Source organism: Neophocaena asiaeorientalis, unplaced genomic scaffold (assembly GCF_003031525.2).
Source record: "Neophocaena asiaeorientalis asiaeorientalis breed wild unplaced genomic scaffold, Neophocaena_asiaeorientalis_V1.1 scaffold896, whole genome shotgun sequence".
Classification (NCBI taxonomy): domain Eukaryota; kingdom Metazoa; phylum Chordata; class Mammalia; order Artiodactyla; family Phocoenidae; genus Neophocaena; species Neophocaena asiaeorientalis.
In genome coordinates this window covers 481,649-500,043 of record NW_020175779.1, presented here as the reverse complement: position 1 = coordinate 500,043, position 18,395 = coordinate 481,649, and the positions used below count along the sequence as shown (strand labels likewise).

The 18,395-nt window shown below is 40.1% G+C and overlaps 1 protein-coding gene across 1 annotated transcript in view; it reads right to left on the bottom strand.

Moving 5' to 3' along the window:
* Positions 1-18,395, bottom strand: part of DENND1B (DENN domain containing 1B) — a 256,026-nt gene that overhangs the window by 236,078 nt on the left and 1,553 nt on the right. The window contains exons 2-3 of the mRNA XM_024732230.1: positions 13,874-13,966; positions 12,052-12,116 (exon numbers count right to left, since the gene is read on the bottom strand). Of these exons, the coding sequence (XP_024587998.1) occupies positions 12,052-12,116; positions 13,874-13,966 (158 nt within the window). The remainder of the gene's footprint in view (positions 1-12,051; positions 12,117-13,873; positions 13,967-18,395) is intronic.

The window sequence follows — 18,395 nt, the reverse complement described above, 5'->3', positions numbered from 1 at the left end:
GGGATGTAAGGAACCACATGAAAAACACAAACAACACTGCTGTATGTTACCAAGCTGGTACGAGAGTAAATCCTAAGACTTTTCATCACAAGGGAAAAACATTGTTTTCTTTCTTTAATTTTGTGTCTATACGAGATGATGAATGGTCACTAAACTTGGTGTGATAATCATTTCATGATGTATGTAAGTCATATCATTATGCTGGGCACCTTAAACTTATACAGTGCTGTATGTCCATTATATCCCAATAAAACTGGAAGAAAAAAGAAAACCTTATGCTATATTATATTATTTTTATTTTTCATTCAAAGAAAGCAAATAAATAAATAATCAGGTTAAGGAAATATAATAATAATATTCACTCTCCTGTACTAGCTCTCCTTGTCTCTTCATTAGAAAAAGAAAAAATGCCCAAAGGGCACTCTGTATCAGAACAAGAAAGAACAAAACTTTGTTTCAAACAAAAGAATTTCATTAAATGATTTGTTAAACAATAAGAGGAATAAAACCTTTTTAAAAACTGAATAAAAGAATATAAAATAACAAAAGCAAAGTACAATTAAAAGTAAAATTACAAACTAGGGCTTCCCTGGTGGCGCAGTGGTTGAGAGTCCGCCTGCCGATGCAGGGGACGTGGGTTCGTGCCCCGGTCCGGGAGGATCCCACATGCCGCGGAGTGGCTGGGCCCGTGAGCCATGGCCGCTGAGCCTGCGCGTCCGGAGCCTGTGCTCCGCAGCGGGAGAGGCCACAACAGTGAGAGGCCCGCGTACCGCAAAAAAAAAAAAAAAAAAAAAAACTAAAATTACAAACTAAAGAATTAAAGTTAAAACAGTCCAAAGGAATATAAGAATATTAAATGTCTAAGGAATGAAAGAATAAACACGGCATACACCAAAAAGTAAAAGTGAAACAAGGCAAATACAAATTCCAGAATTTAACACCTCCGTGGCATGAGGTGTGCAAACAGCTCGCCGGCCTCAGTGGGCCAAGTTACTGGTTACAGATCCCAGAAGCAGAAACAGGGCCTCTGGCCTTTCCTTTGGTCGTAGAAGATTCAGCACCCCTGCCCCTATGGGCCGTAAACATCTGTCCGGGAAGAAGACATCTCTCAGGGGCCACTGAGCTCCAGCTTACTTACCTCCTCCAACCCATAAGCCAAGCAAAAGCACCCACCGTCCACTCTCCTCAAGCCTAGCTTTTAAATTAAGAGCTGTAACTCAGAATATGAATCGATAAGTCCCTTAATAGCAATGCATAAATAATTTTTGTGTTATGACCAAATTAAATTCAGCCATATCTAAGGTGAATTCTAGTCAAATTTAAAATTATGTTAAGTAAATATAAATTATATGTGTTAAATCTGTCATACATATTAAACGTAATACGAATCATACATTTTCAAAGAACTACAATACCATGAAAATATAAGCTGTAAACCATGGTAAATATAACTCAGTCCTACTGAGATGGCCTGGCAGTTCTGAAGGGTTCAGTGACCTCATTGTCAATACTCTGGCCACCATTTGAATGTACCACAAGGAAGAAAATAGTGGTATATGATACAAGGTTTAAGGTAGAAAACTTGATATGAGGGGCATTTCCACTCTGCTTTCCATACCCATCTATAAACAAAATGGTCATTGCCTATCTGGATAATACCTAAGGGAAATGAGTCAAAAAATTACCAAGAGTTTATATGAATTCCCAAACTGAGTAAACTATAAGCGAGTGGATTTTATAATGGCTACATAAGGAATTCCGGACAGCTACATCAGCCTCAAAAACCAAATGGAGAACAATGCCACATGAAAAGCGTTATACTGGAGATTCATTTATGTCTTCAACTATCGAGCTAAGAATGAAATAAATATTTACAAATTAAAATTCTGGCTTGCAAGTCATATTCCATTTTAATATTTCCACTTTTTAGAGTAAACACTGCTATGAACAAACAACAGTAACCACTGAAAACTGGAAACTAGTATTTTTGTACATAACAATTCTTAGCTTACTATGTCTTTTGCACCATGTCAAAACCTGTACACAGTAAACACGACCAACACATAATCTTGTGTTGCCCCTTATATCACAATGATTATTCTGCAGATATTCATCACCAAAATCACACATTACACAGCCAAACGACAACTCCAAAAGTTAGTTCTCATGTCCTCTGAGGTAATAAGAACAAAATAAAAATAGATAAAGCAGTATTTTCTAAAAGTAAACTCATTAATTGCTTATAATTAAATACAAAATAACATTTTAATTTATATAAAAGACTAACAATGACCAAGACCTTGAAAAAAATTCCCCAAATATTACATGACTTCCTCTTCCAAATATCATATCCAAAATACACAGGAATCTCAAAAAAGAAAGCCACTTAAGAATCTTTCCTGAACCACTTCCATGTATCTTTAATGTGCAGACCTTGAGGACATTAACACACTTCTGAACTTATTTGTGTTTCATTTCAACCAACGTTTTCTGCACAAATTCATGCTGTTTCAAATAATCTTTTATCAGAATAAGAAGTCTAAATTTTACAATTACTCAGGTTACAAAATTTTAAAGGACTGCTTAATTTTCATTAATGATAAATGAAACATATCTAAACATATCTTTATGCTGATGCATCTCTGCTACCAAACCAGGACAAAATTATTTTTGAAATGACTAATTTCTGGACGCTTACACATTTGCAGAAGGCCATCAGATGTACTAAACTGATAGTTCTATGCTTTATTTTCAGATTCAAATGATAAATAAGACGGAACTGAAAGAGGAAAAGGCTCTATCTGATCTTTACCAGTTCTGCCTACTAAGTTACAGAGTTTGTGGTTTATCAACAGTTCTACTAAAAAAAAAAAAAAAGTTCAATAAAGCATCTATTGCTTGTGGTAATAAAAATCTATAGTCTTTCAAAGTTCTACACATTAAAGTTTTTTAAAAGATTTAAGAAATCTAAAATAGGGCTTGGAAATACAGCACAACCTTTTACTAATTTCACCTTAATAACAGAGTATAACTTAAGTCACTATTGAACGTCATCCATACAGATGACACCTTCCAAAAATCTACAAGAGATCCAAAGAGATACTTGTCCTCAGAAACCTAAAATCCAGTGTTCACATAGTCAGGACAGTAAAGGCCAAGTTACATATACAATATAACTGCCATGAGGCAAATATCAAAAGGATTATTACTCAGCAACTTTTTTTTATATCTTCTACTTCTGTAGCTTCACTTTCACAAATTCCACCTGTTCGATAAAGTTGTTATATTTTTAAAAAAGAAAAGATTTTAATAGCAATACCTCTCAACACCCTTCATAATTTTCATTCCTTTTCCGTAAAAGCCATCTCAGTACCTTAAAAATAGCGCTTCAACAAACTGAGCAAATACTCACTGAACAGATATTTTGGGTCAGACACTGTTTTGGGCTCTGAGTAAGCCCAACAATCCCCTGTCAAGGCAGATCACACTGTAGCAGAGAGAGTCCTTCTTAATCATCTTCCTTAGTTCAAAATATTTACACCAAAAGCAATATATTCTTTACTCTTAATTATTCACACAAGATTCTGAATACGAAGTACAACTAACTTTGGAAAGAGATAACTGCCTGGTGCCCAGCTGAGAGTTGACAAGACATCTGTCTCTCCCTACATCCCGTCAGGAACCCCCCACCATGGCCCCCATGACCCAGAGTGAGGTGCCACCCTTTTCACACTCGGTGCTGGGCACTGTGCCAGCCCGACCACAGCCCTTGCAACATGATTACAGTCACTGATTTGGAACTGACACACGCTCTCCGAGAATGTCACCTTCTCAACTGCTTTGCATCTGTGTCTGACACATAACTGCCACTCAGAAACACTCACTGAATGAATGAAAGGGGACTGAATATTTCCTATGTCGTTTATACTTTTCTTCCCATTTTCGTCTTTTGATTGACGTTTGTTAAAATGTTTCATATAATGTCACAACAACTCTGGTCAGGCCTAGAATTAGGGATTGTCTAAAAGGATGGTTTTCTAAAATTGCTGCAAAAAAAAGTCATCGCTATTAGAAAAAGATGATTATTTTAAAGGCAGCACGGCATACTGGTTCTAGAATCAGAAAAACAGATTCAAATCACAGTCCCACCTCTTACAGCTGTGTGACTTGGGCACATTATTTAACCTTTCTGAGATTCCATTTCCTCATCTTTATGAAAATGATAACAGTCCCCACTTCATACGGTTGTAGTGAAGATAAATAGGATTTGTAGGCTCTTGGCACATTTACTGACACATTGTATAAATTAGACACATAGTTTTTATTTCTGTTTCTGTAATACATCTAACTGGAAGCCTAATCAGAGAAAATTAATTGGTAAATAAGGCTCCGTAACCATGATGCTATATAACTTTATTTCATTAACTGAGAACTTATAAACCAAAAAAAAAAGTCTTAATGAAATTCACTGAACAAATACTCTAAATATACTTACACTCATATTAAAACTGTTAATCACAAATTACGAACAGAGTATCAATATAAATGCGGGGAAATGAGTAACCTAACCAGTAACTGACAGAGGTGCACTTGATCCTCAGTTCAGAGATCTTTCCACTATAGCAAGTTGCATCTTTCTAATTAATTGAAGTGTGCAAGGCTTTCTTTAAAATTAAAATGCTCCCCTGAGGGCTGTCTACCAGTTGTTCACACCTCACGGTGAATTACTTTAATCAGATAAATACGTTAAGCAATACTACCTACTTAAAGAAATTGTGATTTGAAGAGTGGTGAGCGGAGGGGTAATTTTAAAGCCAGGTGCGTGGGGTGGGGGAGGCCTGTGTGATGCTCTGTCCAAGTCTCTGTGTGGTCACCGAGCGGCATGATGACAACGCACCTGCGTGCTGGGACCAGAGGGGCTCCAGGAGTCAGAAAACGTGTCAACGCGGTGCCCCTCTAATGAGCTATACCAGGTGCTCTTTAAGGAAACTTCCAGTTCTACAATTCTACTGTTCTCTTCTGCAGTGTGCCCTAAGACCCCAGGCGGTACTAACCTCCTAAATGCCTCTAGAAAATCAATTCAGGAGCGTCTCTGGCAAGTTCCCCAACCAGGCCTGAGGACTGACCTACCACAGAAATGCAAAACAACACATCCTTTTCCATAGATAAAAATCAAACCACCACCTGGAATAAATTAACATCCTTAATTTATGTAAACTAAGAGTCTAGCTGTGCCCAAAATAAATACAGCAGGAAAACCATTTAACCTAACGGTATAAGACCATCACAGCATCTCAGGAGTTTATTAAAGCTGTCTTGAGGGCTTCCCTGGTGGCACAGTGGTTGAGAATCTGCCTGCCAATGCAGGGGACACGGGTTCGAGCCCTGGTCTGGGAGGATCCCACATGCCGTGGAGCAACTGGGCCTGTGAGCCATGGCCACTGAGCCTGCGCGTCCAGAGCCTGTGCTCCACAACGGGAGAGGACACAACAGTGAGAGGCCCGCGCACCGCGATGAAGAATGGTCCCCGCTCGCCACAACTAGAGAAAGCCCTCGCACAGAAACGAAGACCCAACACAGCAAAAATAAATTAATTATAAACTCGTACCCCCAACAGCTTCTTTTAAAAAAAACACAAAAAAGCTGTCTTGAATGCTTTCTAGCTCGAAAAAAAATAATTAAAAAAAAACTCTCTTGGTTTCCATAATATCCCTTTAGCATTAAGCCTAAGAGTTTGAAAGTGGGAAGAGTTTTTGAATGTTAAATATTAAAACCTATTTCTACAGAAGAAGGATTCTTTCGGAATTGATTGACAACATATTTCACCCTTAATCCCTTTGATTTTCATTGTTACCTAAAATAATTCCATGGCTGCTTGTTTAAAGTACTCCAAAACTGTCTACTGCTAATACTGTATATGCACTTTGAAATTGTATATTTTAAAAGGTAAATTACTGTCCTCTAACTTGCAAGTAGAAAAGTAAAATGTGGAGGAAAAGAAAGAGGGAAATTATTTGACCATAATCTCAATATTCTCTCCAAATGAGAGAATATGATCAAAAGTATACCAGAAACATTACCTTGAAAGTCAAGAAAGCAAGGAAGTTCCAAGAAAAAACCTGGACACACTCATGGCACCGTGCAACACAGCAGTGGCCAAACAGCAGCCTGAGAGCACAGCGCCTGGAGGAGCTGTCTCACCTCCAATGGAACGGCGGGGTCACTCACCTGGAAAATCAAAAGGGCACCTTGGACGAAAGCAGCAAAATTAAAGAGCATGTGAAGAAATAAAAGCACCTAATGAGACAAGTTACAATCAAACTACCAAAATATAAATTCTGCAGCATCCCTATCAAAGTAACAATCAACAAATATTGAACCCTGAAATGTGACTTGCTTTTTCCCCTGCAGGCAGCTGCGTGAAGGAGGTAATGCTCAGAGCCAAACAGAAAAGTACAGCTGTTCTCAATATTTTCGACGTAAAACGAAAATGGTGTATCTCAAAGACTTGCTCCTCAAGAACCACATTAAACTTTGCCCCTGGTTAGCAACTATGAGAAAATAAGTTTTGCTTTCTTCTACAATGTAGGATATAAAGTTAAAACTTTCACTCAAGATTACTCTAATTTATCCTAGTGCACATGGGCTGAGAGGGACTCAAGAGTTCCTTAACGAACACAAAGCGAGAGCAAAAGCACGGGAACCGCGTTTTACTCACAGGGTTTTTTCCACTTGGGCAATTTGTAAAGTCTCCTAGACCACTTTATCGTATGTATGACTCATCGAAGTTCTACTTTCCAATTGTTAAGGTTTTCGCGGGGTTTTGGCATGTGTGGAGGGGCGTCAACGGGCTTTAGGGCAGCCTCCACAAACGCACAAACACAGCACGTGTGCCAGTAAATCCTGTGACGTGAGGAGGGAGCCGGGCAGATGTGGGTCCTGAATGGGGGATGGGGGGTGAGCACAGGGACCCCAAACAGCCCCACCCAAGGCACAGGTCGCTAATGTCCCTGCTACTGTCCACCAGCACACACTGAGGATCACGTCCACAAGGGCAGCCTCTGTGAATTCATCCAACCAATGGTCAGGCTCTATGCTCGGTCCAATTTCTGTTATTCACTCTGTAACTATGCACTAAACATGCCAGTCACTGCGCTAAACTGTTCCTTAAGGATACATAGTTACTATGTTGTGGCCCAGTCCTTGAAGAGCTTCCTTGAAGGAGGGCAAGCAGACGCTATGCTATATCAACATGTCTCTATATTACTATACTAGACATATCTAGAAGTGCTATAACACAGGAAGAAGCAAAATGCTGTGAATCTGTGTAAACAGTATCCCTACAGACGAAAACTCATCAAATGCCAAAGTGAGTTTAGAAGTACCTTTCACTTGCAGGGCATGGGGGACACAGACCAAGGCAGGGTTCTTTGGCCTAAGGTTCTGATTTAAAAAAAAAAAAAAAGAGGCAGTTAAACTGTTCACATAAGCTAGAGCTCAGAAGGACGCATAATCTGATACTGGGATAGTCAGGCTGATAAAAGTGAGAAGTCAGTAGCAAGGAGGGATTTGCTCCTAAGGGAAATTATTCTAGCTAAAGAGAAAGGGATAAAGAAGACAAGACTTGCTAAAAGATGTGTCGAACACTACTACTAAGTAAAACTGTTAGATCAGAGAGTCACCAAATACGGAGATGGAAATCCTAAAAAGAGTAGTGCCAGAATCAACACTACAAGGAAAAAGCTCACTAGTTATTTTATGTGGAATTCTACTTCATTCATTAATTTCCAGGAAGACACTGCATTCCTGTTTTAAAAAAAAATACCTGAACCGCATACATTTTATACTCTAGTATTTCCTGATGCGAAGTTACTGCACACTGAAAGGCGACAGAGGCAGCAGATTTAAAATATACATGCATATATCAACTCTATTAAAAGACAATAGGTTAAAATACAGACTCTGGAGCCAGACTGCTTTGGGCAAGTTTTCTTCATTCCTCTGTGCTTCAGTTTCTTCATTTCCTACCTCAGCATTTTTGTAAAGTACCCAGAACTGTGTGTGGCACGAAGCGCTACACAAGTAGGGGCTACTGCCCTCCTGCTGCTGGGGGTGCACTGCCAACAATACGAAAGAGAAAGCGGAGCTCCAAGGCCACTGCCTGGAAGGAAAACCCCAAGAGGCCGCATCTCCCATCTTCTACTGAGCAAGGGTTGGGTTACCTTTCACTTCCCTGAATCACTCTGGGGAAAGCAGGGGCAGCCGGGTTACAATAAGTTCTGTTATTAGAATCGAAGGGAGGCCACCCTGCTGGCTGAACTTCCCTGATGGCTGGGAAGAAGAAAGACAGCAAAGAGAAGAAAAGGGGCACCAGCAATGTTTGGAAACCCAACAGGAAGAGCGTTAAGACCTAGATGCTGGCACCTCACTCTCGGAGAGTTGGAGCAGAAGCTACCAGGGAAGTTGTCCTGCCAGGAAAACATCCACGAGATGCCCCAGCCAGCCAGGGTGGACACCACCAGGACCCTGTCCACTAACACAAAGGGGATGCAGTAGGAAACACTACCAACCCCGCTCACAGCAATGTTTCAATCTGTGGGGCACTTCACATGTGCTCTAAAATGTGTCCTTTTCAAAAAAATCAATATACTGCCTTTGAAACAAGTCCAAACAGCAACAGATGAAACGCATCACCTCACCAGAGCCGGATGTACCAAGTTATAGTTCAGCACCACCAAAACTTCTCTATTAATAAGTAAACAAGAAACATGCCAAATATCTTAATGTAATATGACCAGTCTTAGCATAAACCAAGTTTACCCTGAGCATCATATTTTCTACTGGATCAAACAGATAGTCGTCAAAAAACTACACCAGGGGGGCTTCCCTGGTGGCGCAGTGGTTGAGAGTCTGCCTGCCGATGCAGGGGATGCAGGTTCGTGCCCCGGTCCGGAAGGATCCCACATGCCGTGGAGCGGCTGGGCCCGTGAGCCATGGCCGCTGAGCCTGCGCGTCTGGAGCTTGTGCTCCACAACAGGAGAGGCCACAGCAGTGAGAGGCCCGCGTACCGCAAAAAAAAAAAAAAAATACACCAGGGCTTCCCTGGTGGCGCAGTGGTTGAGAGTCAACCTGCCGATGCACGGGACGTGGGTTCGTGCCTCTGGTGACCTACTTCTAGACTTCCTCTCCTATGAAATATCAAGTTTCCTTATTATTTAAATTGGTTTTATATCTGTACCCTAAAATATCCTAATTTACACATTTTGTTTTATCGGTCCATTACTACATAAGAATATCATCCATGTTCATGTAAATGTTAGCCAAAAAAACCGTATCCTACTTTAAACAAACTGATATGTATATGAGACTCATTAGATAAATAGGTTTCATTGACAGTTAAATAAGAATATTCCAATAACTTATTTTAATAATTTCTGGACATTTTGCCCTTCAATATTTATCAATACAGTAGAAAACTAACAAAAAAATTGAGAAACATCAAACTCTCAATTTGACATAAAATTTTAGTTATACAGTAGCATCGCTTTTTAGAGCACAAAAAGTGTAACTTGTTAGACCCTAAAATGTTAGTTATATTCATAAATTTAAGTCACAATCAAGAAAGAACAGTTGTTAATGCTTTTTACATAGTTGAATTTAGCTTTTTAAAAAATCTTTTGAATTTGGTGCCAATGAGCCATTTTAATGGAATATGTGGGTAGAATGGATTAATTGCAACCTACAGAGAAGCCAAAGTGCTTATTTTAACCATGTATTATATTTCCAACTTCATCATGCTGGATAAATGGTTAAAATACAAATGAAGATGTTTCTGATGAGTAGCGATTTAACAATAACAACAGCAAAAAAGCAAGAAGGTAATAAAAGGGCAGAAGTAAAAGATCCCAACTGAAATGACCAGTTCCTGAAAAATGGAAAAAAGGCAGAGGGCGGAAGTAAGGAGTAAACCGCGCAGGAGTCTGCATGGAAATTCCGAATCCCTCTCACACACGCACAGATCGGGTGTTCCATAAGGTAGGTCCATGCTTTCATCGAGATCACATTAGCATGCATTTAAAATTACAGAGAAACCATGTTTGCCAAAGGAATTTAGCCTGTTTTACAAACACATCAGGTCAGCACTACTTCACACACCTTAGCTGATGTTATGGTAGGTACCGTGAAGATTTATTCATATCAAATATACTATAAGAACAGATTTAAATTGGAGCTAAAAGTAATAATAATAATGTATCCATTGGAGTCTTCAAAGAGAACTTACTTGGGCCTGGAAAGAACGTAAACAGACCAATGTTAACACATATAGGACAACAAAAGATTACCTTTTTAATCGGAGAAAGCTCACGTACAACCTAGGATCAGTTCCCGCCTGGGGAAAAACCTGACCACAGCTGCAACTCACATGGGCCTAAGTGCAGCAGGCAGGGCTGGCGGAGCCAGGAAGGTGTCTGACTTCCTACCTAAAATTAGCCAGGCCCACTTCACCACAGCTGGGTTAGGTTCCCCTATTTTAAGGTGTGCAGCTCCAAATTGCTTAGGAGCATATAACTGCTGGCCGGTTTCAGGAGCTAAGAGTGTCGAGAGACTTTCCACCAAGCCTTGAGGGTGGACAACTAGTCTGGACAAAAATTCCACACTGAATCATCAAGCTGTCTGAGGTCTAAGTACACGGGCAGTGAAATCATACACTGGAGTTATCCAAGGAAGCATATCGCCTGAGGGCACAAACGAAGGCAATGAGCAAGAAGAGACGTCCCTTACTCTTTTCCACCACCCAACACAAACACACAAACACACACACACACACACACACACACACACACACACACACACACGCAGGATAAAAGTAAGGGGGGAACTGACAAAAATTCATGATCCTAAAGTGTTCTTGTCCTTTCAGGAAATTATATAGAACTGACAACTGAAACCCTTCCAAGTAATGTCCCGTGACTGTTTTTTGTTTTTTTATTTTTTTTAATTAACCATTTTAAAGTGTGCAGTTCAATGGCATTTAGTACATTCACGGTATGGTACAATCCCAGCCACCTTTATCTAATTCTGAAACATTTCCATCACTCCAAAATAAAACCTCCTACCCATTTAAACGTTTCTTCACATCTCCTTCTCCCCTCAGTCCCTGGCAACCCATTTCCCTATTTTGGATATTGCGTAAAAATGGAATCATAACAATATGTGACCTTTTATATCTGGCTTCTTTCACTTAGCATAAATGTTTTCAAGGTTCATCCACATTGTGGCGTGTATCAGCACTTCATTCCTTTTTATGGCTGAATAATATTCCGTTGCATGTATAAACCACAATTCGTTTATCTGTGCATCCACTGACGGGCCTTTGTGCCGTTTCCACCTTTTGGCTATTGTCAGTAGCACTGCTGTAGACATGCGTGTACATATATTTGTCTGAATACCTGTTTTCAGTTCTTTGGGGTACATACCTAGGAGTTGAATTGCTAGATCGTATGGAAATTCTATTTTTAACTTTTTGAGGAACCATCAAACTGTTTTTCACGAGCCTGAACCATTTTACACTCCTACCAATGTCCCATGACTGTTTACCTCCCCCTGAAAGTCCTAGGCTCCCGGAGTGAACCCCATGGAGCGGGTACTCAGTTCACATTCTGCATTTGGGAAACATTAGAAGGGAACTGGTGCGGCTCCCATTTGTACAGGCGAGAAATTTTTTGCTAGCATTTAAAAAAGGAGCTGAATTTTCAAAAAAAAAATGAAAAATGAAAAGGCATGCCCTTTCACCAAAACTAACAATAACTTCATCAACCAATGGTAAAGTTAAGTTGTAAGTTACATGGCCTTTACATACACCTGAAATTTAAGCTGCACAGAAAACATTCTGGGTTGCTACCACCTCGTGGCAAAGACTTAGCATCTATTTTATTACCAGAACTTGAGACACGACACAGAATACACATTTAATTCAGTACGATCCTGATGCCACCACGTTCTGGTCGTCTACAACAATAGCGCTTGTTTTGAATTAGCAAACACACATACCTTCATCTTCTGAGGCATGACATTTCACTCTCAATACCAAGTCAAAGGTTCTTTCTGGATTTTCCCTAAAAGAAAAAGAACTTTGTTATTTTTATCTCCTATAAAAGTTTATATTTTCTTAACTCTAAAAATTAATCTCGTTCTTGTCTCAGTATGTTCCATATAACTACATGACCACAGCGTAGAAGAAGTAAAGTGTTTTCCTAGTTCAGCAACTTAAGAACCCTGAGGCTTAGGAGTCTGGAGTCTTGGGGCAAAACATTTAACCTCTGAGCCTGTTTTCTTACCTATAAAGTACCCTGTTCGCTTCAAAGAATAATAATGGTGAGGATTACAAATCAAATAATACAAGTGGAAGTACTTTATAAAGTATTAAGTGCTGTATAAATATAAAGCATTGCCTTTATCTTACTGAATCAAAACCGGAAAGCCAGCACGTTCCTAAGTGTCTCTACCTTTCCCTGCCAGCAGAGTTTGACAGCAGGTTCTCCAGCTTTCTTCAAAGGACTTGCAATACAGGTGTAAATGAACACCTGGTTCCACCTGCCATGTTCTAGAGCACCATGAGTCATTCATAATGTTCCTTAAATGCAATACTTCGCATATACTTTTCTTGAGATATAATAATTACAGCACATAAGCATGTTTAAAGTGCCAAACTATACATAGCCTCCAAGGCCAACCAAAAAAAAGCCTTATTTTACGTCAGTTATCTTTGGGGAAATTGGACATCTGCCTCAATACTTGGATTTTACCACTAAGAACAGTGAGGCTTTGCTTCATTCAAAAGTTATCCGCATCTTCACTAACTGCTCATACATTCAACATAGTCCCTACTTTATTTCAAAAAGCAAACTGAAACCTACTGAGACATCTGTTTTAAAAACATAGTTCTGGGTTTTTTTTAAACTTACTTCTGTTTTAATCTCTTTCTGCCAGAAGATAAAAGGTCAAAGTCTGATACCACAAAGTCCATGTGATCAAAGTGTTAATATATTTCTGCCAATATATTCCTGCCAAGGAGACCTTAGTGTCTTTGTGTGCATTGGCTGTTTGTAATATGCACTTCCTTCAAGAAACTAATGGCAGCTTTGGCTTCTAAATAAGCATTTTTTAAAAATTTATTACAAGAATCTAGAAACATAGGAAGCGACAACCCACATAAATTTATTTGCAAATAGAAGTTTCCTCAGCCCTCCCACGATTCACTTGCTTCAATGGGAATAATCAACCTGGACCCTCAGTCAGGTGACCCTCCCTCCTAAGCCGGTTCAGGTCAAAAGGTCCACTTTTCACGTCATGCACCTAGCAACCCACCCCCCGCAAGATATCAAACACTGAAGAAAACAATTCTAAATCACACAATTTTCCTATTTTCGTAATAGTCTTTAGGATCTCTCAAGTGTAAATAGTAAATATCGATTCTATTATACTGGGAAATTTTAAAGGCCTTTCACACTAAAAGAAAAATACACAATATTCACGATTTTAAACTCGGAGGAAGGGAGGGTTAAGGGGGGCGGGGGAAGAGAAGAAAAATGGAATTCTTTGCAAACTAAGTTTCTGTAGCAAAATATAAAACTCATGCCTCTAAGGTACCCAAAAGAAAATCACCACACTTAACACAAATAGCTTTCTGCCTAATTCGTCTCCTAAAGAAAAGCCTCCGCTGGTGGGTACCGGAGCCAACACATCAAAACACCACCACCGCCCACCCAGCCTCCGAGACCCTCTGGCAGGGACCAGTGGCCGTATCACCGCTCGTCTGGGGGACCCCCTAGGGGCCCTGCCCGGTGGCCCGCGGGCCGCTGTTAGGCCAGACCTCAAGTGTCCCGCGTCCTGTGCGCCGGATCGGCCGGCTGCCTCCCCGGGGCCGGCCCAGGCTCGGGGCGTCAGGGCTGCAGCCCGCGGAAAGCTAAGAACCTGACGAAGCACCTGGACTCGCCCTGTGCTCCACCCCGCGTGCGCCCGGAGCACCAATTGCCCGTGTTTGCTCGACCCTGCGTAGGCTGGTGCGTTTCATTGCTGTCAGGCTGCAAACCCGGACGGAGCTCCAGGTGCCGCTCAGCTCCAGCTGGGCCTGGTTACCTCTGAATCCAGAGCCGCCCCCTCTGGAGTGGGGAAGGTTAGGACCTGCACCTGATCAAGAGCCCTGCCAAGCAGCCAAATAACAGTGCTCCACTTGCTTGCACATCGGGGACACAGACCTCCCCCACCACAGGCCGCCGCACGGCCAAGCACTCACCTGGGGACACACCCACGAAGGGACAGGCCTCGTGAAAGGGCAGCCAGGGAGTTTAGGGCTGGACGGCGGCCCGAGGGCAGAGGGGCTTGTACAAAGAGCTGCAGTGTTCAGAGCCCTGGGGTACGTGGCAGCAGCTGGTAGGCACCGTCCCAGCACTTGCGGTCACTCTACGTGACAGACACTTTCACCAGCATCTCATAGATGAAGAAACGGGCCAAACCAACCCCGGGATGATGGCCAAGCTGGATTTCAGACCAGGTCTACCCTATACCGCCTCTCTCCCTGGGGTGAGAACAGAGCTAGAAGTAGTCTTAGGATGGACGTGCGAAAGGCCGTCCAGGGCTGGGCTGTTAACGCAGAGACCTTCCCAAGAAGGCTTCTCCCACACGTTACCACCCTTGACACATGGCTTCAGTGTTTTTCATCCAAATAGGGGCTGCTTCAGACTTTATTCATGTAAAAGGTAAGAGGATGAGAGGAAACCAAATGTGGTATGTATAGAGTGTGAGTCATGAGACATACAAGTTAAACAGGAAGTCTTGGGAATTAAAGAATTTAGAATCAAGAACCTAAAATTAAACTCAATTATACCGATCTCAAACGCTTACCAAAGATAGGCTGTTACTTGGTCAACAGAACAAGATATGTTGCATAGTCAGACCCGATAGTTTAAAATGAGGACAGGACATAATGGGGAAACAAAAAAGTTATATTTTAGCAGAATGTGTTGTCATAGCTTGACTTGGGGTGAGACACTCAGTTTCTTGGTTCCTACATTTGTAAAATGGGAATTACTACTTGTGTATCACATGAATGATAAGATGTTCAAATTTTAAAGTGCTACTAATTGTGTGCTCTATTGAGAAACCATTCTGTGGATTTCAGTTTCACAATGAGGCAACACACACCACATAATTTTTTTCCCAAATAAAACTCTTTTCTACATAAGAAGTTACCATAGTCCAAAGCCTTGGAAAAAAATCTGTAAACTCACAAACCACTTCTGCTCCAAGTGTCACTAAATTTCTCAGACTTCTACTTTCATTATATTTAATTCTCCAAAGAAAGGAACCCTACCTGGGGTGCCTGCATCAGGAGTTTTTAATTTGTGGTGAGGAACTATTAATACAACTGTTTTCTCCAACCATTTGTTGAGATTTAAGTGACAGTCATACCCCTGCACAATATAATTTTTTTTAATTTACTTTAAGTATATGAAGAGGAAATACTACATATGCACACACAAATCTTTTTAAACTGGCTTTTAGGCTGACCATGATGAAGAGGTTTATTCATCTATTCAGATATTACTGAGGTAAAAGGGATAGAAACACAGATGGACACAATTTGCATGATTTGTTTAAAATTACTGAAAAAAGAGAATTTTGTATACAATTATCTTGGTGAGATGTTTATTGAAACCCATGGTATAAGTTTAGCAGTTTTAGAACTTCTGACATGAGCGGTAGAGAACTCTACAAAAGGCAAGTCTTCAAATTGGTATTAGATCTTCCTAAGATCATATTTCAGCAGTAATATTTCCTACTTGACTATTGATGTTAACGTATTTCAGGACTATAGTCATCAAAGGACATAGTCTGCATGTGGTCAAAGAACATAGTTTATAAGCTAATAATCTTAAAATGTTTTGAGCTTATTTTAGTTTTCTGTGTGTGTTTGTAAAGAACATACATAAAAGTATGTCCTTGGGAATTCCCTGGTGGTCCAGTGGTTAGGACCCAGCACTTTCACTGCTGTGGGCCCAGGTTCAATCTCTGGTCGATGGAACTAAGATCCCACAAGCCGCGCGATGCAAAACAGCCAAAATATAACTAAATAAAAATATGTCCTTGATCAAATATTATGATTGTGTTGTCGACATCTCCTCTTACTGGATTTGCATCCCCCTGACACAATTCAATTAATGGACGAGATGACTTGAAATCTCCCAATGTGACGGTGGATTTGTCGATCTCAATTTGAAGTTCTTTCAATTTTTGCTTTATATAGTTCGGGGCTGTGTTGTAATATGCAAGCCAGTTTATAATTATTATATCTGCCTGGTAAACTTATCATTATGTTGTGACTTTCTTAAATTCTAGCAATGCTTTTGCCTTAGTATCTAAACAGCTTTCTTCTGATTAGTGTTTACCTAGTATTAGTAACTCTCTTTTCATCCTATTACATCAAAGCCTTCTAAATCATTATGTGTAGATTTAGCTAACAAATGTTACTTTTGGCTTTCAGCCTAGTCTGATAATCACTGACTCTTAGATTGGGCTTTTAGACCATTGCATGTATTATAATTGCTGACATATTTGAATTTATTTCTGCCATCTAATGTTGTACTTTCCATTTGTCTTCTCTGGATCTGTGGTTTTTTTCTCTCACCTTTCCTTCTTTAGGATTGATTGATTTTTTTTTTTTAATGCTTCCACTTCTCCCCTATTCTAGTTGTAAGTTATGTACTCTGTTCCTATTCATCTAGTGATTATCCTGGAAATTTTAACAGGCAAATTTATCTGATTAAGTCCAAAGTTTATCACTACATGAACCTTCTCCCGGACAACACAAGGACCTTTAAAATACCCTCCAAAACTACAATACATTATTTATGTTGTATTATACTCTTGTTTTATATCAATGTTGTTTAGATTTACCCAGACATCTACCACCTAGTTTGCTCTTCTTTCTTATTTCCATCTTAGATGTCCCATCTATGATTGCCTTCCTTCTGCCTAAAATACATGCCATAGGTGCTGACTGATTCTCTCACTTTTTGTTTGGGTGAGGAATGTATGTATTTCACCCTCACTCTTGAAAAATATCTTCACTGATAAAGAATTCTAAATTGACATTTCTTTCTGTACATTTGCAATACCATTACACTGTCTTCTAGCATCTCTAGTTATAATGTGAATTTTGAAAGTAATCTTGAAGTGTAATCTGTCTTCTCTCTCTGCTTTTAAGATTTTTTGTTTGTCTTTAGACTTCTAGTTTCGCTATGAAGCATTGAGATGCAGATTTTTTTTTAATCCATCCTTCTTGATTTCTTTGCATTTCTTGACCCTGGACTGGTGATTTTCGTCAGTTCTGGGAAATTCTGAACCCCATCCTTTCTCCTCTTTCCTTCTGGGACTCTGATTATACACATGTTCTCTTTTTACCCTCCATTTCTCTTAACATCTCTTTCATAATTTCTTTTTCTTTATCATTCTAGGCAGAATTCTGGATAATTTCACAAATATCTTTTTTTAATAGATCTTTATTGGAGTATAAGTGCTTCACAATACTGTGTTAGTTGCTGTTGTACAACAAAGTGAATCAGCCCTGTGAGTATACGTGTCCCCATACCCCCTCCCTCTATCTCACCCCTCATATGGTATCTTCCTTTTCATTAATTCTTTCCCTGGCTTTGTCTCATCTTCTGTTAAAGCTAAACATTTAGTTTTCAATTTATATTACTTTTATTTCTAAAGCTCTTTTTGGTTATTAAATCTGCTTTCTCAACTTGTGTTTTAAGCCTCTCTTTAATTTCTTAAAATATATTTAACATACCTATTTTAAATTCTGTTTATGATAATTCCAATCTCTGAACCCTTTGTGGGTCTGATTCTACTATCTGATTTTTTACTGCTGGCTCTAACTTATGGTCCCTTCTTTTCTTCCACGTGTGGTGATTTCCTTTGGTTACCTGACCCTTGGAGCTTCATATGTGGAAATTTAGTGAGATCTGAAAGGAAGCTGAGTTCTCTGGAGAGGATATTCATTTATTGCTGGTAGAAGTCTAAGGAGCGCTACCAGTTCAGAACCCTCTGATACTAAATTCTCAGCTTGAAACTTTTCAGACCACCCAGGTGAGATGTGACTTGTACTTATGAATCCTCCAGGAGGATTAACTCTGCTCCAATGTTTGAGACAATCAGTTTCCCTTGAATCCCTTTGGCATGCCCGGTTCTGAGGGGTATCCTATTGGACTTCCCACATTAGGAAGGGCCTTAAGCCCCAAATGGCCACGATAACAGAGACTCCAGTTCATCCAGTTTAACAAACCCCCTCTCGATGGAAGATGGCTGTGGTGGCCACTTCACTTGCACTT